Raw genomic sequence first — 24097 nt, forward strand, 5'->3', positions numbered from 1 at the left:
CAGTAGTATCATGAATGTATATACTGTATATAAACACAATAGTATCATGAATATACTGTATATAAACACAATAGTATCATGAATGTATATACTGTATATAAACATAATAGTATCATGAATATACTGTTTATAAACACAATAGTATCATGAATATACTGTATATAAACACAATAGTATCATGAATATACTGTATATAAACACAATAGTATCATGAATATACTGTATATAAACACAATAGTATCATGAATATACTGTATATACAGCTCCTTGCATAATGTTTTCAGACCCCTTCATATTTGATTGTGTTATGAAAATGTGGGATGAAAAAATGTATTTCATTGTCATAAATCCATAAAGGGCTGAATCATTTTGCAAGGCACTGTATATACACAGTAGAACATTCTAAATATACACAGTAGAACATTCTAAATATACACAGTAGAACATTCTAAATATACACAGTAGAACATTCTAAATATACACAGTAGAACATTCTAAATATACACAGTAGAACATTCTAAATATACACAGTAGAACATTCTAAATATACACAGTAGAACATTCTAAATATGCACAGGAGAACATTCTAAATATACACAGTAGAACATTCTCAACATTACATGGGCGTGGTATAGTATTGTAATGAGCCTGTAAGGCCACCGACAAGCGCATGTAGTTTGTTGACTAGCGTAAACAGTCTAGGACACTGATTTCCCATAAAATAATCAAGTTATAATTTATTTGGATGAACACAGACAGTGCACACCAGCATTGACCCGCTGCACAAACGCCTCACCAAAAACTACCCCCAGTATCCTCACATACAGGAACTAATTTGCATAACATTGTGAGAGACTGAGAGACTTTCGAATGTGTAAAACATTACAGTATAAACTAAATATCTTAATGTTTAACCATGTGATCTATATTTCGATATTTACATCAAATACCTGTCCTCTCTTTCCCCCTCTCCCCCATTTCTCTGTCCCTCCATCTCTCTATTCATCCCCTTTAAAGAGAGAAGAGAAGAATCCTCCTTTCCCTCTCTCTCCTCTGACTCTCATGGACCGGGTTCTCTGCAGCCCCTTCCTCTTGCTCTCTTTCTCTCGTTCCTTTTCTCTCTCTTTCTCCTCTGCCTGCTGTTGCACCTGCTGACTTATCAGCAGCCGCATGTCCTCCTGAAAGAAAGAGAGAGAGAGGGGGGAGCGGGAGAGAGAGAAGGGGGAGAGCAAGGGGAGAGGAGAGAGAGAGAAGGGAGAGAGAGCAGAGTGGAGTGGAGAGAGCGAGAGGGGGAGAGGAGAGTGAGGGGGAAGAGGCCAAGAGGGGGGGAAGAGAGCGAGAGTGTAGGAGAGAGCGAGAGGGAGGGGGGAGAGAGAGGTAGGGAGAGAGAGAGGGAGGAGAGAGGGAGGGAGTGGGAGAAGGAGGGGAGAGAGCGAGAGAGAGCGATAGAAGGGGTTGAAAGTGGGTCGATAAAATAAAATAGTAAATTGAAATGTTTTCTTCTTTGTACTGTAACTGTCAGTCTGAGAAAACAAGTCCACCGTCACCCCCCAGACCCACCTGCCATGCGTCGACCTCCTGCGACAGCACCACCTTGTGTTGAATGGTGTTCAGCAGCTGCTGGGTCAGACTGTCTCTCTCCGCTCGCACCGTACACACCTCGCTCTCCAGGGAGCTACACACACACAGAGAGAGAGAGAGATCTTCAAAACCAAATGTTTTCCTGGCCCACCACTCCACCCTGAACTTGAACAGCCTCTATGACCAGGTCCACCTCTACAAGGCAGCAGTGCCCACCTTTGCCCGGACTCTAAAGGACATCGCTCTCAAACGTAGCCCCAACACTTCACACAGGAGAAACAGATCAATAAACACCCCGCCCAGACCAGCGAGACACTCTCCCAGACCTGCGGGACCCCCCCCTGGACCTACACATAGAGGACCCACGCCGAGAGGACTCACATCCAGACCACAACACCATCAGCCACATGCACACCCCCACCCCAAACAATCAACAATCCCCCAAGTCAACCATGCCCACACCCCATTTATGCACCCTCAGATCAGACCTATGCCCCTCCTGCCCACCCCATGCACCCCTCCCCAGCAAAGAGGGCCCCAACATGGAAGTCACACATATGCCCAGGTAGTGAGAGGGCAAACAGGTTACCAGGTGGGTGGTATAGAGGAGATGGACCCACTGGTTTCCCCCTAGTTACAGAGAGCTGGTAGTCCCATCCACCACACTACCAGGTGTGAAACATGGTATAGAGGAGACGAACCCACTGGTTTCCCCCTAGTTACAGAGAGCTGGTAGTCCCATCCACCACACTACCAGGTGTGAAACATGGTATAGAGGAGACAAACCCACTGGTTTCCCCCTAGGTTACAGAGAGCTGGTAGTCCCATCCACCACACTACCAGGTGGGTGGTATAGAGGAGATGGACCCACTGGTTACCCTCTAGGTTACAGAGAGCTGGTAGTCCCATCCACCACACTACCAGGTGGGTGGTATAGAGGAGATGGACCCACTGGTTGTCCTCTAGGTTACAGAGAGCTGGTAGTCCCATCAACCACACTACCAGGTGGGTGGTATAGAGGAGATGGATCCACTGTTTACCCTCTAGGTTACAGAGAGCTGGTAGTCCCATCCACCACACTACCAGGTGTGAAAAATGGTATAGAGGAGATGGACCCACTGGTTGTCCTCTAGGTTACAGAGAGCTGGTAGTCCCATCCACCACACTACCAGGTGGGTGGTATAGAGGAGACAGACCCACTGGTTGCCCTCTAGGTTACAGAGAGCTGGTAGTCCCATCCACCACACTACCAGGTGGGTGGTATAGAGGAGATGGACCCACTGGTTACCCTCTAGGTGACAGAGAGCTGGTAGTCCCATCCACCACACTACCAGGTGGGTGGTATAGAAGAGATGGACCCACTGGTTGCCCTCTAGGTTACAGAGAGCTGGTAGTCCCATCCACCAAACTACCAGGTGTGAAAAATGGTATAGAGAAGATGGACCCACTGGTTGTCCTCTAGGCTACAGAGAGCTGATAGTCCCATCCACCACACTACCAGGTGGGTGGTATAGAGGAGATGGACCCACTGGTTGCCCTCTAGGTTACAGAGAGCTGGTAGTCCCATCCACCAAACTACCAGGTGTGAAAAATGGTATAGAGGAGATGGACCCACTGGTTGCCCTCTAGGTTACAGAGAGCTGGTAGTCAAATCCACCACACTACCAGGTGTGAAACATGGTATAGAGGAGATGGACACACTGGTTACCCTCTAGGTTACAGAGAGCTGGTAGTCCCATCCACTAAACTACCAGGTGTGAAACAGGGAAGGGACTCAGGGGGAATGGTAATTTGGTATAGAGCATACATAACTCACTCTATTAAATTAATCAAAACAGGAACAGTTTATATTTGGCTAGAAATTCCAAATGAAATGATCACAACAGAGACAAATGTCCTCCTGTGTGCTACCAATATCCCCCCACTAGAATCCCTGTTCAACAGAGAAAAATGTCCTCCTGTGTGCTACCTATATCCCCCCACTAGAATCCCTGTTCAACAGAGACAAATGTCCTCCTGTGTGCTACCTCTATCCCCCCACTAGAATCCCTGTACAACAGAGAAAAATGTCCTCCTGTGTGCTACCAATATCCCCCCACTATAATCCCTGGACAACAGAGACAAATGTCCTCCTGTGTGCTACCAATATCCCCCCACTAGAATCCCTGGACAACAGAGACAAATGTCCTCCTGTGTGCTACCAATATCCCCCCACTAGAATCCCTGGACAACAGAGACAAATGTCCTCCTGTGTGCCACCAATATCCCCCCACTAGAATCCCTGTACTTTAACCAAGACAGCTTCTCCATCCTGGAGGGGGAGATCAACCAGCCTTTCAAAGCACTGTCTGGAGCCACTACCGGTTCCTCATCGTCTCTAGTCTCATATCTCTGGACTTACAGTAGGCCTACAGTATGTGTTCTATATGATTACTGTATGTGTACTAGAAGATTACAGTAGGACTACGGTATGTGTTCTAGAAGATTACAGTAGGACTATAGTATGTGTTTTATATGATTATAGTATGTGTTCTAGAAGATTACAGTAGGACTACAGTATGTGTTCTATATGATTACAGTATGTGTTCTAAATGTTTACAGTAGGACTACAGTATGTGTTTATATGATTACAGTAGGACTACAGTATGTGTTCTATATGATTACAGTAGGACTACAGTATGTGTTCTATATGATTACAGTATGTGTTCTAAATGTTTACAGTAGGACTACAGTATGTGTTTATATGATTACAGTAGGACTACAGTATGTGTTCTATATGATTACAGTAGGACTACAGTATGTGTTCTATATGATTACAGTATGACTACAGTATGTGTTTATATGATTACAGTAGGACTACAGTATGTGTTCTATATGATTACAGTAGGACTACAGTATGTGTTTATATATGATTACAGTAGGCCTACAGTATGTGTTCTATATGATTACAGTATGTGTTCTATATGATTACAGTAGGCCTACAGTATGTGTTTTACGTGATTACAGTGGGACTACAGTATGTGTTTTATATGATTACACTAGGACTATAGTATGTGTTTTATATGATTACAGTAGGCCAACAGTATGTGTTTTACATGATTACAGTAGGACTACAGTATGTGTTTTACATGATTACAGTAGGACTACAGTATGTGTTTTACATGATTACAGTAGGAAATACAGTAGGACTACAGTATGTGTTTTATATGATTACACTAGGCCTACAGTATGTGTTCTATATGATTACAGTAGGCTGACAGTATGTGTTCTATAAGATTACAGTAGGCCTACAGTATTTGTTTTATATGATTACAGTAGGAAATACAGTATGCATTCTATATAATTACAGTAGGACAACAGCATGGGTTTTATGACTACAATAGGACTACAGTATGTGTTTTATATGATTACAGTAGGCCTACAGTATGTGTTCTATATGATTACAGAAGGAAATACAGTATGCATTCTATATAATTACAGTAGGACAACAGCATGGGTTTTATGACTACAATAGGACTACAGTATGTGTTTTATATGATTACAGTAGGCCTACAGTATGTGTTCTATATGATTACAGTAGGAAATACAATAGGACTACAGTATGTGTTTTATATGATTACAGTAGGCCTACGGTATTTAATTTTATTTACCCATTATTTAACCTGGTAGGCCAGTTGAGAACAAGTTCTCATTTTACAACTGTGACCTGGTCAAGATAAAGCAAAGCAGCGCAACACAAACAACAACACAGAGTTACACATGGAATAAACAAGCGTACAGTCTATAATACAGTAGAATAAAAGAAAGTCTATATACAGTGTGTGCAAATGGCGTGAGGAGGTAAGGTAAATAACAGGTTGTGTGTATTCTAGACAACTGTGTGGTCACGCTCTCCGTAGCCGATGTGAGGAACGTCAACGTTCACAAGACCACAGAACAAGACGGATGACCAGGACACGAACTGAGAGCACGTTGACCATCTGGCAGGTGTCTTCACTGACATTTTCAACCTGTCCCTGTCTGTAATACCAACCTATCCCTGTCTGAGTCTGTAGTACCAACCTGTCCCTGTCTGTAATACCAACCTGTCCCTGTCTGTAGTACCAACCTGTCCCTGTCTGAGTCTGTAATACCAACCTGTCCCTGTCTGAGTCTGTAATATCAACCTGTCCCTGTTTGAGTCTGTAATACCAACCTGTCCCTGTCTGAGTCTGTAATACCAACCTGTCCCTGTCTGAGTCTGTAATATCAACCTGTCCCTGTCTGAGTCTGTAATATCAACCTGTCCCTGTCTGAGTCTGTAGTACCAACCTGTCCCTGTCTGAGTCTGTAATACCAACCTGTCCCTGTCTGAGTCTGTAGTACCAACCTGTCCCTGTCTGAGTCTGTAGTACCAACCTGTCCCTGTTTGAGTATGTAGTACCAACCTGTCCCTGTCTGAGTCTGTAGTACCAACCTGTCCCTGTCTGTAGTACCAACCTGTCCCTGTCTGAGTCTGTAGTACCAACCTGTCCATGTCTGTAGTACCAACCTGTCCCTGTCTGTAGTACCAACCTGTCCCTGTCTGAGTCTGTAATACCAACCTGTCCCTGTTTGAGTCTGTAGTACCAACCTGTCCCTGTCTGAGTCTGTAATACCAACCTGTCCCTGTCTGAGTCTGTAGTACCAACCTGTCCCTGTCTGAGTCTGTAGTACCAACCTGTCCCTGTTTGAGTATGTAGTACCAACCTGTCCCTGTCTGAGTCTGTAGTACCAACCTGTCCCTGTCTGTAGTACCAACCTGTCCCTGTCTGAGTCTGTAGTACCAACCTGTCCATGTCTGTAGTACCAACCTGTCCCTGTCTGTAGTACCAACCTGTCCCTGTCTGAGTCTGTAATACCAACCTGTCCCTGTTTGAGTCTGTAGTACCAACCTGTCCCTGTCTGAGTCTGTAGTACCAACCTGTCCCTGTTTGAGTATGTAGTACCAACCTGTCCCTGTCTGAGTCTGTAGTACCAACCTGTCCCTGTCTGTAGTACCAACCTGTCCCTGTCTGAGTCTGTAGTACCAACCTGTCCATGTCTGTAGTACCAACCTGTCCCTGTCTGAGTCTGTAATACCAACCTGTCCCTGTCTGAGTCTGTAGTACCAACCTGTCCCTGTCTGAGTATGTAGTACCAACCTGTCCCTGTCTGAGTCTGTAGTACCAATTTGTCCCTGTCTGAGTCTGTAGTACCAACCTGTCCCTGTCTGAGTCTGTAGTACCAACCTGTCCCTGTCTGCAGTACCAACCTGTCCCTGTCTGAGTCTGTAATACCAACCTGTCCCTGTCTGAGTCTGTAATACCAACCTGTCCCTGTCTGAGTCTGTAGTACCAATCTGTCCCTGTCTGAGTCTGTAATACCAACCTGTCCCTGTCTGAGTCTGTAGTACCAACCTGTCCCTGTCTGAGTCTGTAGTACCAACCTGTCCCTGTCTGCAGTACCAACCTGTCCCTGTCTGAGTCTGTAATACCAACCTGTCCCTGTCTGAGTCTGTAGTACCAATCTGTCCCTTTCTGAGTCTGTAATACCAACCTGACCCTGTCTGTAGTACCAACCTGTCCCTGTCTGAGTCTGTAGTACCAACCTGTCCCTGTCTGAGTCTGTAATATCAATCTGTCCCTGTCTGAGTCTGTAGTACCAACCTGTCCCTGTCTGTAATACCAACCTGTCCCTGTCTGAGTCTGTAATACCAACCTGTCCCTGTTTGAGTCTGTAATACCAACCCTGTGCCCAAGAACACCAAGGTAACCTGCCTAAATGACTACCGACCCGTAGCACTCACGTCTGTAGACATGAAGTCCTTTGAAAGGCTGGTAATGGCTCACATTACCAGCCTGAGTGTGAGTGTGTGTGTGTGAGTGTGAGTGTGAGTGTGTGTGTGTGAGTGCGTGTAAGTGTGTGTGAGTGTGTGAGTGTGTGTGTGTGTGTGTGTGTGTGTGTGTGTGTGTAAGTGTGTGTGAGTGCATACGGGTGTACCTGTAGCTGGGTTTTCCTTGACAGCTCCTGAATGGCTGTAGCTCCTCCCTCAGAGAATCAAGCTCCGCCTCTCTGGAGCATAGCTGAGGAGAACAAGAGAGAGAGGTTAGAGAGAGGTTAGAGAGAGGTTAGTGTGTTAGAGAGAGGTTAGAGAGAGGTTAGTGTGTTAGAGAGAGGTTAGAGAGAGGTTAGTTTGTTAGAGAGAGGTTAGCGAGAGGTTAGTGTGTTAGAGAGAGGTTTGTGTGTTAGAGAGAGTTTAGAGAGAGGTTAGTGTGTTAGAGAGAGGTTAGTGTGTTAGAGAGAGGTTAGAGAGAGGTTAGAGAGAGGTTATAAGTTAGAGAGAGGTTAGAGAGAGGTTAGTGTGTTACAGAGAGGTTTGTGTGTTAGAGAAAGGTTAGCGAGAGGTTAGTGTGTTAGAGAGAGATTTGTGTGTTAGAGAGAGGTAGAGAGAGGTTAGTGTGTTAGAGAGAGGTTAGAGAGAGGTTTGTGTGTTAGAGAGAGGTTAGAGAGAGGTTAGTGTGTTAGAGAGAGGTTAGAGAGAAGTTAGTGTGTTAGAGAGAGGTTAGTGTGTTAGAGAGAGGTTAGAGAGAGGTTAGTTTGTTAGAGAGAGGTTAGCGAGAGGTTAGTGTGTTAGAGAGAGGTTTGTGTGTTAGAGAGAGTTTAGAGAGAGGTTAGTGTGTTAGAGAGAGGTTAGTGTGTTAGAGAGAGGTTAGAGAGAGGTTAGAGAGAGGTTATAAGTTAGAGAGAGGTTAGAGAGAGGTTAGTGTGTTACAGAGAGGTTTGTGTGTTAGAGAAAGGTTAGCGAGAGGTTAGTGTGTTAGAGAGAGATTTGTGTGTTAGAGAGAGGTAGAGAGAGGTTAGTGTGTTAGAGAGAGGTTAGAGAGAGGTTTGTGTGTTAGAGAGAGGTTAGAGAGAAGTTAGTGTGTTAGAGAGAGGTTAGTGTGTTAGAGAGAGGTTAGAGAGAGGTTAGTGTGTTAGAGAGAGGTTAGAGAGAGGTTTGTGTGTTAGAGAGAGGTTAGGGAGAGGTTAGTGTGTTAGAGAGAGGTTAGAGAGAGGTTTGTGTGTTAGAGAGAGGTTAGTGTGTTAGAGAGAGGTTAGAGAGAAGTTAGTGTGTTAGAGAGAGGTTAGTGTATTAGAGAGAGATTAGAGAGAGGTTAGTGTGTTATAGAGAGAGGGTCAAGAGAGGTTCGAGAGAGGTTCGAGAGAGGTTAGTGTGTTAGAGAGAGGTTAGTGTGTTTGAGAGAGGTGTGTTGGAGGTTAGTGTGTTTTTTATTTGATTTATTAAGATCCTCAATAGTCGTCGCCAATGGCGACAGCGAGTCTTACCTGGCTCCAACATTAAACTAAAAATACATTACAGACAAAAGACTACAATTTACATACAGTGCCAGTCAAAAGTTTGGACACACCTACTCATTCAAGTGTTTTTCTGTTTTAAATGTTTTACTATTTTCTACATTGTAGAATAATAGCGAAGACTTCAAAACTATGAAATAACACATGGAATCATGTAAAAAGTGTTAAACAAATAAAAACATAATTTATATTTGAGATTCTTCAAAGTAGCCACCCTTTGCCATGATGACAGCATTACACACTTAAATAAGCTTAAATAAGCAAAGAGAAACGACAGTCCATCTAGGCACACTTAACCAGCATGGATACCACAGCATTCCTGCAGTGATATGCCATCCCATCTGGTTTGTGCTTAGTGGCATCATCAGCATACATGAACCCACATGCTTTTTTTAATGCCAGTGGCAGATCATTGGTAAAAATAGAAAATAGTAGAGGGCCTAGAGAGCTGCCCTGTGGTACACCACACTTTCCATGTTTGACATTAGAGAAGCTTCCATTAATCCCCTAAGGTTGATGTCCTCGGAAATCTAATTAGTATAATAACAAAAATCCCCATTAAAATCTCTCAATTTAAGATAGAGACACAGTATCTGTTATTTTTCATTGGATGTGACTCAATCCACCATATCCGCCTATGTCACACTTCCGCATCTGTGGTGAAAGAGCTAGAGCGATGTCTGTCAGACCATGAGACATCTGTGGTGAAAGGTGACAGCTAGAGCGATGTCTGTCAGACCATGAGACATCTGTGGTGAAAGGTGACAGCTAGAGCGATGTTTGTCAGACCATGAGACATCTGTGGTGAAAGGTGACAGCTAGAGCGATGTTTGTCAGACCATGAGACATCTGTGGTGAAAGAGCTAGAGCGATGTCTGTCAGACCATGAGACATCTGTGGTGAAAAAGCTAGAGCGATGTCTGACAGACCATGAGACATCTGTGGTGAAAGGTGACAGCTAGAGCGATGTTTGTCAGACCATGAGACATCTGTGGTGAAAGGTGACAGAGCTAGAAGGGTGGTTGTCAGACCATGAGACATCTGTGGTGAAAGGTGACAGAGCTAGAGCGATGTTTGTCAGACCATTAGACATCCCGAAAATCGGTCTTCTCACAAAATTATTTTTACCTTCTGAACGGTTTGTCCTACAAACTATTAAAATATGAACTACTGTGGAAAGGTGAGACTCTCACAAACACGTACATATTGGTTGTTTTGCTCTAGGATGCCCACAGGCTTGAATGTCCCCAGGTACCAGTTGAAAGAACTAATGGAAGTACAGTATATATTGAGACTTTAGTAACAAAAAATTAGGGGTTAAATACATCTAAAAAAAACTATATGTTTTCTGATCTTTCTTATATCGCTCTGATAAAGGACAGACAGAATAAACTTCCTTTAGGAGTACTATCTGTTGCTCCATGTAGTGGTCTTCAAAATCAAATAGCAAAATTATCTCTGATAGGACCTTTTTAAAACAATTTCCAATACCTTAGTATATAGCAAGAGGTAGCTTTTGGGAGTCTCAACCCGTTGGAATGTTGTCAAGGTGGGCGGTGTGTAAGGCATGAGCCGAAAGAGGGGGAAGTGGTACTCGCTATACAAGCAGAGTGATGTCCTTTACATGTGTGTGTGTATTAACTCACCTTTTCTCTCAGTGTGTCTATCTCCTGGTCTTTCTCTTGTAGGATGGTAGAGTGGGCCAACAGTGTCTCTGTAGCCTGGACAACAAGACACACTGTCATAGCAACAACGCACTGTCATAGCAACAACACACACTGTCATAGCAACAACACACACTGTCATAGCAACAACACACACTGTCATAACAACAACACACACTGTCATAACAACAACACACACTGTCATAACAACAACAAACACTGTCATAGCAACAACACACACTGTCATAGCAACAACACACACTGTCATAACAACAACAAACACTATCATTGCAACAACACACACTGTCATAACAACAACAAACACTGTCATAACAACAACACACACTGTCGTAATAACAACACACACTGTCATAACAACAACAAACACTGCCATAACAACAACACACACTGTCATAACAACAACAAACACTGTCATAGCAACAACACACACTGTCATAGCAACAACACACAATATCATAACAACAAGACACACTGTCATAGCAACAACACACACTGTAATAACAACAACAATACACACTGTCATAACAACAAGACACACTGTCATAGCAACAACACGACACACTGTCATAGCAACAACACACACTGTCATAGCAACAACACACACTATCATAACAACAAGACACACTGTCATAGCAACAACACACACTGTCATAACAACAACAACACACACTGTCATAACAACAACAAGACACACTGTCATAGCAACAACACGACACACTGTCATAGCAACAACAACACACACTGTCATAGCAACAACACACGCTGTCATAACAACAACACACACTGTCATAGCAACAATAACACACACTGTGATAGCAACAACACACACTGTCATAACAACAACACACACCGTCATAGCAACAACAACACACACTGTCATAGCAACAACAACTCACACTGGCATAGCAACAACACACACTGTCATAACAACAACAACAATACACACTGCCATAACAACAACACACACTGTCATAGCAACAACAACACCACACACTGTCATAACAACAACACACACTGTCATAGCAACAACAACACACACTGTCATAGCAATAACAAGACACACTGTCATAACAACAACAACACACTGTCATAGCAACAACACAGACTGTCATAGCAACAACACACACTGTCATAACAACAACGACAATACACACTATCATAGCAACAAAACCCACACTGTCATAACAACAACACACACTGTCATAACAACAACAGTACAAACTGTCATAACAACAACAACATACACTGGCATAACAACAACAACACAGATTGTCATAGCAACAACACACACTGTCATAACACCAACGACAATACACACTGTCATAACAACAAAACACACACTGTCATAACAACAACAGTACAAACTGTCATGACAACAACAACATACACTGGCATAACAACAACAACACACACTGTCATAACAACAACAGTACAAACTGTCATGACAACAACAACATACACTGGCATAACAACAACAACACACACTGTCATAACAACAACAACACGCACTGTCATAAGAACAACACACACTGTCATAACAACAACAACACGCACTGTCATAAGAACAACACACACTGTCATAAAAACAACAGTACAAAATAAGCTCGAGATTCCATCCTAGCTGTGCTATAGAGGGGTCTGGGATTCCATCCTAGCTGTGCTATAGAGGGGTCTGGGATTCCATCCTAGCTGTGCTATAGAGGGGTCTGGGATTCCATCCTAGAGGTGCTATAGAGGGGTCTGGGATTCCATCCTAGCTGTGCTATAGAGGGGTCTGGGATTCCATCCTAGCTGTGCTATAGAGGGGTCTGGGATTCCATCCTAGCTGTGCTATAGAGGGGTCTGGGATTCCATCCTAGCTGTGCTATAGAGGGGTCTGGGATTCCATCCTAGCTGTGCTATAGAAGTGTCGGAGATTCCATCCTAGCTGTGCTATAGAGGGGTCTGGGATTCCATCCTAGCTGTGCTATAGAGGGGTCTGGGATTCCATCCTAGCTGTGCTATAGAGGTGTCGGAGATTCCATCCTAGCTGTGCTATAGAGGTGTCGGAGATTCCATCCTAGCTGTGCTATAGAGGTGTCGGAGATTCCATCCTAGCTGTGCTATAGAGGGGTTGGTTATTTAGCAACAAAACTGAGGCGGGCGCAACTATGTGGCAATGCAGACGGGGTTGGCTTAAACTGTTGACAACATGTAAACCATATTTAGTCTCAAATGTTTGTTGAAAACATAAATATATTTGTACAATGAGCACTTGTTGTGTTATTGGTTAGCTATCGATAAGCCATATTAGCATATTGTTATGAAATCAGTCAAAACAAGAACAAGATGATACTAGCTGAAACAGGCCACATGGCAGGGTCTTGTCATTGTTGTTAGCTACGTGGCCATCCAGAATCACAACACCTTACAGACTTTGAAGAGAGTGCATTGTTTTTGTGCCGTTGTCAGCTAACCCCTTCTATAGTGCAAGTCACTATACAGCCAACAACCTTTTTTAAGGCCTTAACTTAGACATTCAAGATGAACGCTGTGCGGTGGGCTCAACCATGAATAGCCTTTAAAAGTCTGTTACAGTGAACTGTGATATAGCACTGCATTACTCCACTGCTTTCCAGTCTTTAAAAACGGTACAGAAAACAGGCTGTTAGTATTTTAGTGTGTGTGCCAAAGGAGGTTGGTGGCACCTTAATTGGGGAGGACAGGCTTGTGGAATTGGCTGGAGCCGAATCAGTTGAATGGTGTCAAATACATGGTTTCCATGGTTTCCATGTTTTTGATGCCATTCCATTTTCTCCATTCCAGACATTATTACGAGCCGTCCTTCCCTCAGCAGCCTCCACTGGTGTGTGAGTACCTGAGTCTGCTGTATCTCGCTGAGCAGGGACAGAGGGTGTGTGAGTACCTGAGTCTGCTGTATCTCACTGAGCAGGGACAGAAAGTGTGTGAGTACCTGAGTCTGCTGTATCTCACTGAGCAGGGACAGAGGGTGTGTGAGTACCTGAGTCTGCTGTATCTCACTGAGCAGGGACAGAGGGTGTGTGAGTACCTGAGTCTGCTGTATCTCACTGAGCAGGGACAGAGGGTGTGTGAGTACCTGAGTCTGCTGTATCTCACTGAGCAGGGACAGAGGGTGTGTGTGAGTACCTGAGTCTGCTCTATCTCACTGAGCAGGGACAGAGGGTGTGTGAGTACCTGAGTCTGCTGTATCTCACTGAGCAGGGACAGAGGGTGTGTGAGTACCTGAGTCTGCTGTATCTCACTGAGCAGGGACAGAGGGTGTGTGAGTACCTGAGTCTGCTGTATCTCACTGAGCAGGGACAGAGGGTGTGCGAGTACCTGAGTCTGCTGTATCTCACTGGGCAGGGACAGAAGGGGGGTGTGTGAGTACCTGAATCTGCTGTATCTCACTGAGCAGGGCCAGAGGGTGTGTGAGTACCTGAGTCTGCTGTATCTCACTGGGCAGGGACAGAAGGGGTGTGTGTGAGTACCTGAGTCTGCTGTATCTCACTGAGCAGGGACAGAGGGTGTGTGAGTACCTGAGTCTGCTGTATCTCACTGAGCAGGGACAGAGGGTGTGTGAGTACCTGAGTCTGCTGTATCTCACTGAGCAGGGACAGAGGGTGTGTGAGTACCTGAGTCTGCTGTATCTCACTGAGCAGGGACAGAAGGGGGGTGTGTGAGTACCTGAATCTGCTGTATCTCACTGAGCAGGGACAGAGGGTGTGTGAGTACCTGAGTCTGCTGTATCTCACTGGGCATGGACAGAAGGGGTGTGTGTGAGTACCTGAGTCTGCTGTATCTCACTGAGCGGGGACAGAGGGTGTGCGAGTACCCGAGTCTGCTGTATCTCACTGAGCAGGGACAGAGGGTGTGTGAGTACCTGAGTCTGCTGTATCTCACTGAGCAGGGACAGAAGGTGTGTGAGTACCTGAGTCTGCTGTATCTCACTGAGCAGGGCCAGAGGGTGTGTGAGTACCTGAGTCTGCTGTATCTCACTGAGCAGGGACAGAGGGTGTGTGAGTACCTGAGTCTGCTGTATCTCACTGAGCAGGGACAGAGGGTGTGTGAGTACCTGAGTCTGGTGTATCTCACTGAGCAGGGACAGAGGGTGTGTTTTTTGTACCTGAGTCTGCTGTATCTCACTGAGCAGGGCCAGAGGGTGTGTGAGTACCTGAGTCTGCTGTATCTCACTGAGCAGGGACAGAGGGTGTGTGAGTACCTGAGTCTGGTGTATCTCACTGAGCAGGGACAGAGGGTGTGTTTTTTGTACCTGAGTCTGCTGTATCTCACTGAGCAGGGACAGAAGGGGTGTGTGTGAGTACCTGAGTCTGCTGTATCTCACTGAGCTGGGACAGAGGGTGTGTGAGTACCTGAGTCTGCTGTATCTCACTGAGCTGGGACAGAGGGTGTGTGAGTATCTGAGTCTGCTCTATCTCACTGAGCAGGGACAGAGGGTGTGTGAGTACCTGAGTCTGCTGTATCTCACTGAGCAGGGACAGAGGGTGTGTGAGTACCTGAGTCTGCTGTATCTCACTGAGCAGGGACAGAGGGTGTGTGTGAGTACCTGTGTCTGCTGTATCTCACTGAGCAGGGACAGAGGGTGTGTGTAAGTGTGTGTGTCGTCCAGACTGGTGTCCTCTTCCAGCCTCTGGACTCTCCGCTCTAGAGAACGGCTCAGTGTCCGCAACTCAAACACCACACTCTGTTCCAGCTCCAACTACACACACACACACACACACACACACACACACACACACACACACACACACACACACACACACACACACACACACACACACACACACACACACAGGCTTGGGTTAGCAGGGTTAGTTCCTCCCCCCACCCCCCCCATCCTACTCCCTGTCTCTTTCCCCAATGTCCCTCCCACCCCCCCCACCCTACTCCCTGTCTCTATCCCCAATGTCCCTCCCAATCCCCCACCCTACTCCCTGTCTCTTTCCCCAATGTCCCTCCCACCCCCCCACCCTACTCCCTGTCTCTATCCCCAATGTTCCTCCCACCCCCCTACCCTACTCATGTCTCTATCCCCAATGTTCCTTCCACCCCCCCACCCTACTCCATGTCTCTATCCCCAATGTCGTCCCCCCCACCTACCCATCCTACTCCCTGTCTCTATCCCCAATGTCCCTCTATCCCCAATGTCACACCCCCACCCTACTCCATGTCTCTATCCCCAATGCCCCTCCCACCCCCCCACCCTACTTCCTGTCTCTATCCCCAATGTCCCTCACACCCCCCACCCTACTCCCTGTCTCTATCCCCAATGTCCCTCCCACCCCCCCACCCTACTCCCTGTCTCTATCCCCAATGTCCCTCCCACCCCCCCACCCTACACCACACTCTGTTCCTGCTCCAACTACACACACACACACACACACACACACACACACACACACACACACACACACACACACACACACACAGGCTTGGGTTAGCAGGGTTAGTTCCTCCCACCCCCCCCCCCCCACCCTACTCCCTGTCTCTATCCCCAATGCCCCCCCACCCCCCCCACCCTACTCCCTGTCTCTATCCCCAATGTCCCTCTATCCCCAATGTCACCCCCCCACCCTACTCCATGTCTCTATCCCCAATGCCCCTCCCACCCTACTTCCTGTCTCTATCCCCAATGTCCCTCACACCCCCCACCCTACTTCCCTGTCTCTATCCCCAATGTCCCTCCCACCCCCCCACCCTACTCCCTGTCTCTATCCCCAATGTCCCTCCCACCCCCCCACCCTACACCACACTCTGTTCCTGCTCCAACTACACACACACACACACACACACACACACACACACACACACACACACACACACACACACACACACACACAGGCTTGGGTTAGCAGGGTTAGTTCCACCCCCCCCCCCTACTCCCTGTCTCTATCCCCAATGTCCCTCCACCTACATCCAAATTAAGCAATCCACCCAGTCCCTCCAAGACCCTGTGTTCTCACCTGGGCTTCTCTCTCTCTCAGATTGGTCTGTAGATCTGTCAGCCTGTCTCTCTGCCTCTCCCTCTCTCCTCTCAGCCTATCACAGTCCTCCTGCCACAGCCTCAACTGTTCCTCCATATTACCCAGCCTCTCCTTCAACACCCTGTTCTGAAGAGGAGAGGAGAGAGGGATGAAAGGAGAGGAGAGAGGGAGGAGTGTGTGTGTGTGTGTGTGTGTGTGTGTGTGTGTGTGTGCGTGCGTGCGTGCGTGCGTGCGTGTGTGTACCTCTGCTTGTGTGTTGTCTAGTTGTGTAGAACTAATGGTTTTGCTGAGGGAGGAGTCTTCCATCTCTTCTCGGAGTGAACGGAGTTCCACACGCAATGAGTGTTCTACTGACACCGCCTGGGGGAGTAGAACAGGATGGGGAGGGGGAGGACAGGGAGGGAGGGGGTGGGAGGAGCGGAGGGGGAGGGAGGGAGGAGAGGAGGGAGGGGGAGGACAGGGTGGGAGGAGAGGAGGGAGGGAGGGGGGAGGACAGGGAGAGGGGAGGACAGGGAGGAAGGAGAGGAGGGAGGGGGGAGGACAGGGAGGGAGGAGAGGAGGGAGGGGGGAGGACAGGGTGGGAGGAGAGGAGGGAGGGGGGAGGACAGGGAGGGAGGAGAGGAGGGAGGGGGAGGACAGGGAGGGAGGAGAGGAGGGAGGGGGGAGGACAGGGAGGGAGGGGGAGGGAGGGAAGAGAGGAGGGAGGGGGGAGGACAGGGAGGGAGGAGAGGAGGGAGGGGGGAGGACAGGGAGGAAGGAGAGGAGGGAGGGGGGAGGACAGGGAGGGAGGAGAGGAGGGAGGGGGGAGGACAGGGTGGGAGGAGAGGAGGGAGGGGGAGGACAGGGAGGGAGGAGAGGAGGGAGGGGGGAGGACAGGGAGGGAGGGGGAGGGAGGAGCGGAGGGGGAGGGAGGGAAGAGAGGGAGGGAGGGGGAGGGAGGAGCGGAGGGGGAGGGAGGGAAGAGAGGAGGGAGGGGGGAGGACAGGGAGGGAGAGAGGGAGGAGAGGCGAGAACGAGTTATATTGTGTTGTCTGTCTGACGTGTGATTAATGTAGGTGTGGTTGATTCAGCTGGCTGGTCTACATTCCATTCCACAGACCGTGGTCGAGTTCCTGTCTGACTACATTGAAGAAGTTGCATTGCATCAACCAATTGTGTGCCGCGCCACAGTTTGAAGCTTTTGAAGACATCTCCCAATGTCCTTGTGACCTGGACGAACGTCGACTATTCCATTGGATCTGGTGTGGCCACCCTGGTTAAACACCTTTCCAGGAGTTGAGATCTAGCAGGCGTCTACAATGTAGTCAGCCTGGAACTCATCTATGTGTGTGTTTGTCTGTACCTCTGCCAACTCTTCCACCAGGCGGTGGTTGTGATTGGCCAGCTCAGTCAGCTGTGTGTTCTCCTCCCGCTTCTGGCCCTGCCCCCGGCTGTGATGTCGGTCCAGCTCGGCCAGTAAGGAGGAGAGTTCAGAGGTTAGCTCCGCCTCTCTCTGTTGTGACGACAGCTCACATACCTCCAATCTCCTCCGGAGAACATGCTTCTCCTGCTGCAGGACCTGACACACACACACAACCACACACGCACACACATGCACACACATACACACACAACCACACACACACACACACACACATGCACACACATACACACACAACCACAAAAAACACTACATCTATACATCGTTGCTCCTAAAACACTGGTTCTCTCTTAGCTGTCTGTCTCTCTGTGTCAGTTATCTGCTCTCTGTCAGTTGTCTCTCCTCTACCTGTCTGTGTCAGTTGTCTCTCCTCTACCTGTCTGTGTCAGTTATCTCTCCTCTACCTGTCTGTGTCAGTTATCTCTCCTCTACCTGTCTGTGTCAGTTATCTCTCCTCTACCTGTCTGTGTCAGTTATCGCTCCTCTACCTGTCTGTGTCAGTTATCTCTCCTCTACCTGTCTGTGTCAGTTATCTCTCCTCTACCTGTCTGTGTCAGTTATCGCTCCTCTACCTGTCTGTGTCAGTTATCTCTCCTCTACCTGTCTGTGTCAGTTATCTCTCTTCTACCTGTCTGTGTCAGTTGTCTCTCCTCTACCTGTCTGTGTCAGTTGTCTATCCTCTACCTGTCTGTGTCAGTTGTCTCACCTCTACCTGTCTGTGTCAGTTGTCTCTCCTCTACCTGTCTGTGTCAGTTATCTCTCCTCTACCTGTCTGTGTCAGTTATCTCTCCTCTACCTGTCTGTGTCAGTTGTCTCTCCTCTACCTGTCTGTATCAGTTGTCTATCCTCTACCTGTCTGTGTCAGTTATCTCTCCTCTACCTGTCTGTGTCAGTTATCTCTCCTCTACCTGTCTGTGTCAGTTGTCTCTCCTCTACCTGTCTGTGTCAGTTGTCTCACCTCTACATGTCTGTCTCTCTGTGTCAGTGCCTCGGCCAGCTCCACATTCCTCTCCAACAGAGCCTGGCCCAACTCAGCAGCCAGGATCAGATCTGTCTCTAGACCCGCCTCCAGCTCTGCCTTTAACCCCGCCTTCCCCATGGAGCCACTCCCACCCTGGCAGCAGGAGGAGGAACTGGAGGAGGGATAAGCGAGAGAGAGAGAATGGGAGGAGGTGGAGGAGAGGGGGAAGAAGGAGTCTTCCAAGCTGGGGGAGGGAAGGCTGTCCTTTCTGGAGAACATCGGAGGAGCCACAGGGGTTGGAGGTTACACCACCTTGTTAGTGTCCGGGGTCAGAGAGCCCTACCCCTCATCTCTCAGTCCGCTACGCCTTAAACAACTTGATCGGGACTGGTCTGGTCTGGTTTGAACTGGTTTCGTTCTGGTCTGGGTCTGGTTCTGATCTGGACTGGTCTGATCTGGTCTGGGATAGGGTGGAGAGGTGAAGGCCCCCCTGGATTGGTTGGCTCTCTGAAACTAAAACAAACAGAAACAGTCCCTGATTGGCTGAATGGTGATGATGTGAAAGCTGATTGGCTGAATGGTGATGATGTGAAAGCTGATTGGCTGAATGGTGATGACGTGAAAGCTGATTGGTTAAATGGGGATGATGTGAAAGCTGATTGGCTGAATGGTGATGATGTGAAAGCTGATTGGATGAATGGTGATGATGTGAAAGCTGATTGGATGAATGGTGATGATATGAATTGTAAGACGTTATTACGTTTACTTAATACAATACTACCCCTATACTACCACTATACTACAATATTACCACAATACTGCTGTCATGTATTGTCATGTTGTGTCCTGTTCCTGTTCTTTCTCTTCACCCTGTCTCCCTCTGCTGGTCGTATTAGGTTACCTTTTCTTCCCCTCTTTCCCCCAGCTGTTCCTTGTCTTCTCTAACTACCTCGTTCACCCCTTTTCCCACCTGTTCCCTTTTTCCCTCTGATTAGGTCTCTATATCTCTCTCTGTTTCTGCTTCTGTCTTTGTCGGATTCTCGTTTGTGTTTCTCATGCCTGAACCAGACTATCGTCGTGTTTGCTGCAACCTTGTCCTGTCCTGTCGGAATCTGCCTGTTCATCTAACCTTGTCCTGTCCTGTCGGAATCTGCCTGTCCATCTGAGCCTACGTGTGTTTCGTCATTAAAGAAACTCTGTTTTGTTAATTCGCTTTTGGGTCCTCATTCACGCACCTGACAACTGCTGCTATACTACCACGAAACTACCACTATACTACAATATCTACACTATACTGCTACAATACTAACAGTATACTACAATATGATCACAATACTACTCCCTGCTACCACTATACTACGGTACTGCCACTATTCTACTACATTGCCACCACTATACTACAACACTACCGCTAATACACCACAATACTAACACTATTCTACTACAACACTACCACTATACTATTATACCAACACTATACTACTATGCTGACACTATACTACTATGCTGACACTATACTACAGCACTAACACTATACTACTATACTGACACTATACTAAAATACTGCCACTATGCTATTATACTGACACTATACTACAACACTACCACTACACTACTACACTGACACTATACTACAACACTACCACTACACTACAATACTACAACACTACCACTACACTACAACACTACCACTACACTACAACACTAACACTATACTACTACGCTGACACTCTACTACAGCATTACCACTACACTACAACACTACCACTATACTACAACACTACCACTACACTACAGCACTACCACTATACTACAACACTACCACTATACTACAACACTACCACTATACTACAACACTATCACTATACTACAACACTACCACTATACTACAACACTACCACTACACTACAGCACTACCACTACACTACAACACTACCACTACACTACAACACTACCACTATACTACAACACTACCACTACACTACAGCACTACCACTATACTACAACACTATGACTACACTACAGCACTACCACTACACTACAACACTACCACTATACTACAACACTACCACTACACTACAACACTACCACTACACTACAACACTACCACTATACTACTGCGCTGACACTATACTACAGCACTAACACTATACTACAGCACTACCACTATACTACACCACTACCACTATACTACAGCACTACCACTATACTACAACACTACCACAATACCACAACACAACCACTACACTACAACACTACCACTATACCACAACACTGCCACTATACTACAACACTACCACTATACTACAACACTACCACTATACTACAACACTACCACTATACTACAACACTGCCACTATACTACAACACTACCACTATGCTACAGCACTACCACTATACTAAAACACTACCACTATACTACAACACTACCACTATACTACAGCACTACCACTACACTACAACACTACCACTATACTACACCACTACCACTATACTACAGCACTACCACTATACTACAACACTACCACAATACCACGACACAACCACTACACTACAACACTACCACTATACTACAACACTACCACTATACTACAACATTACCACTATACTACAACACTACCAGTATACTACAACACTGCCACTATACTGCAACACTACCACTATGCTACAGCACTACCACTATACTACAACACTACCACTATACTACAACACTACCACTATACTACAACACTACCACTATACTACAACACTGCCACTATACTACACCACTACCACTATGCTACAGCACTACCACTATACTAAAACACTACCACTATACTAAAACACTACCACTATACTACACCACTACCACTATACTACAACACTACCACTATACTACACCACTACCACTCTACTACAACACTGCCACTATACTACTATGCTAACACTATACTACAACACTAGCACTATACTACAACACTACCACTATACTACAACACTACCACTATACTACTACGCTGACACTATACTACAGCACTACCACTATCCTACTACGCTGACACTATACTACAGCACTACCACTATACTACTATGCTGACACTATACTACAGTACTACCACTATACTGCTACACTAACACTATACTACAACACTACCACTATACTACAACACTACCACTATACTACTACAGCACTACCACTATACTACAACACTACCACTATACTACAACACTATGACTACACTACAACACTACCACTATAATACAGCACTACCACTATACTACAACACTACCACTATACTACAACACTACTGCTATACTACAACACAACCACTATACTACAACACTACCACTATACTACAACACTACTGCTATACTACAACACTACCACTATACTACAACATTACCACTATACTACTACACTGACACTATACTACAGCACTACCGCTATACTACAACACTACTGCTATACTACAACACTACCACTATACTACAACATTACCACTATACTACTACGCTGACACTATACTACAGCACTACCACTATACTACAACACTATCACTATACTACTACACTGACACTATACTACAACACATCGCTATACTACAACACTACCACTATACTACAACACATCGCTATACTACTGTGCTGACACTATACTATTATACTACTACAACGCTGCTGCAGTAATGCTGCAATACTACCACTATACTACTATGCTGACACTATACTATTATACTACCACAATACTACCACTATACTGCTGCAATACTACCACTATACTACTATGCTGACACTATACTATTATACTACCACAATACTACCACTATACTGCTGCAATACTACCACTATACTACTATGCTGACACTATACTATTATACTGCCACAATACTACCACTATACTGCTGCAATACTACCACTATACTACTATGCTGACACTATACTATTACACTACTACATTACTACCACTATACTGCTGCAATACTACCACTATACTACTATGCTGACACTATACTATTATACGGCTATAATACTACCACTATACGGCTGCAATACTACCACTATACTACTGCATTACTATAAATAGCAGTTTCAGTGGCATACCCTATCCACCTCCCCATTCCACAGTCACACCGATACACACCCTTCTCTAAAAGCTGGTTTGGGTTGCATAAGCAGACAGTATGGAACAGAGAGAACTGTACTGTCCTCTACACACACACTAACCGTTAACATCAAACACTAACCGTTAACACCAAACACTAACCGTTAACACCAAACACTAACCGTTAACACCAAGCACTAACCGTTAACACCAAACACTAACCGTTAACACCAAACACTAACCGTTAACACCAAACACTAACCGTTAACACCAAACACTAACCGTTAACACCAAACACTAACCGTTAACACCAAGCACTAACCGTTAACACCAAACACTAACCGTTAACACCAAGCACTAACCGTTAACACCAAACACTAACCGTTAACACCAAACACGAACTATTAACACCAAACACTAACCTGTGTGTGTTGTGTCTCCTACCTGCTCCTGCTGCTGTTGCTGCCAAACAACTTCTACTGCTCTTCCTGTTTGCCTCCTCAGGTGTGTGTGATTCATCGGGTTTCTGTGGGGCTGCCCCTCACCCTCTGCATACTAGTAGGTGGGAGTGGGATGTATGATGGGGGGTTACTCCACGTATTCATGTATTTATGTGGAAGTAGCAGCACTCTCTGATGTCCTAGTCAATTTTCACCATTGCGGACCAGAAAATATATATCATATCATATCTGCGTCTAAGGGAGCGGGGCATATGCAAATGAGGCTGGAAGCTCCACCTACAAGTGACACACAGAACAGTCAGTGATTGTTCTCTCTCTCTCTCTCTCTCTCTCTCTCTCTCTCTCTCTCTCTTTCTATGTCTTTCTCTCTCTCTCTCTCTCTCTCTCTCTCTCTCTCTCTCTCTACCTTCCTCTCCCTCTCTATACCTTCCTCCCTCTCTCTCTCTCTCTCTCTCTCTCTCTCTCTCTCTCTCTCTCTCTCTCTTTCTTTCTCCAACTCTCCTCTCTCTCTTTTCACATATCTCTCTCTCTGATGTTACCTCTCTCT

At 46.2% G+C, this 24097-nt stretch overlaps 1 protein-coding gene across 4 annotated transcripts; it reads right to left on the reverse strand.

Moving 5' to 3' along the window:
* Window positions 1-710: 710 nt before the first annotated feature.
* On the reverse strand, window positions 711-23810 carry bicdl2 (BICD family like cargo adaptor 2). 4 transcript variants are annotated; one of them, XM_036968077.2, is made up of 10 exons: window positions 23534-23810; window positions 19006-19521; window positions 17970-18185; window positions 16871-16987; window positions 16607-16753; window positions 15190-15342; window positions 10584-10658; window positions 7582-7664; window positions 1561-1675; window positions 711-1178 (listed from the first exon to the last, which is right to left on the reverse strand). In XM_036968077.2, the coding sequence occupies exons 2-10, from the start codon at window positions 19285-19287 to the stop codon at window positions 999-1001; spliced, it is 1368 nt and encodes a 455-aa protein (XP_036823972.2). In that variant the 5' UTR covers window positions 19288-19521; window positions 23534-23810; the 3' UTR covers window positions 711-998. The 4 variants fall into 4 exon arrangements, with proteins under 4 accessions (XP_036823972.2, XP_036823971.2, XP_090082414.1 ...); XM_036968076.2 differs by having other exon boundaries at window positions 23512-23805; XM_090226288.1 differs by lacking the exon at window positions 15190-15342 and having other exon boundaries at window positions 23534-23809.
* Window positions 23811-24097: the final 287 nt, after the last annotated feature.

The sequence above is a fragment of the Oncorhynchus mykiss genome, chromosome 29, assembly GCF_057628025.1.
Source record: "Oncorhynchus mykiss isolate SJ-2025 chromosome 29, ASM5762802v1, whole genome shotgun sequence".
Taxonomy (NCBI): Eukaryota; Metazoa; Chordata; class Actinopteri; order Salmoniformes; family Salmonidae; genus Oncorhynchus; species Oncorhynchus mykiss.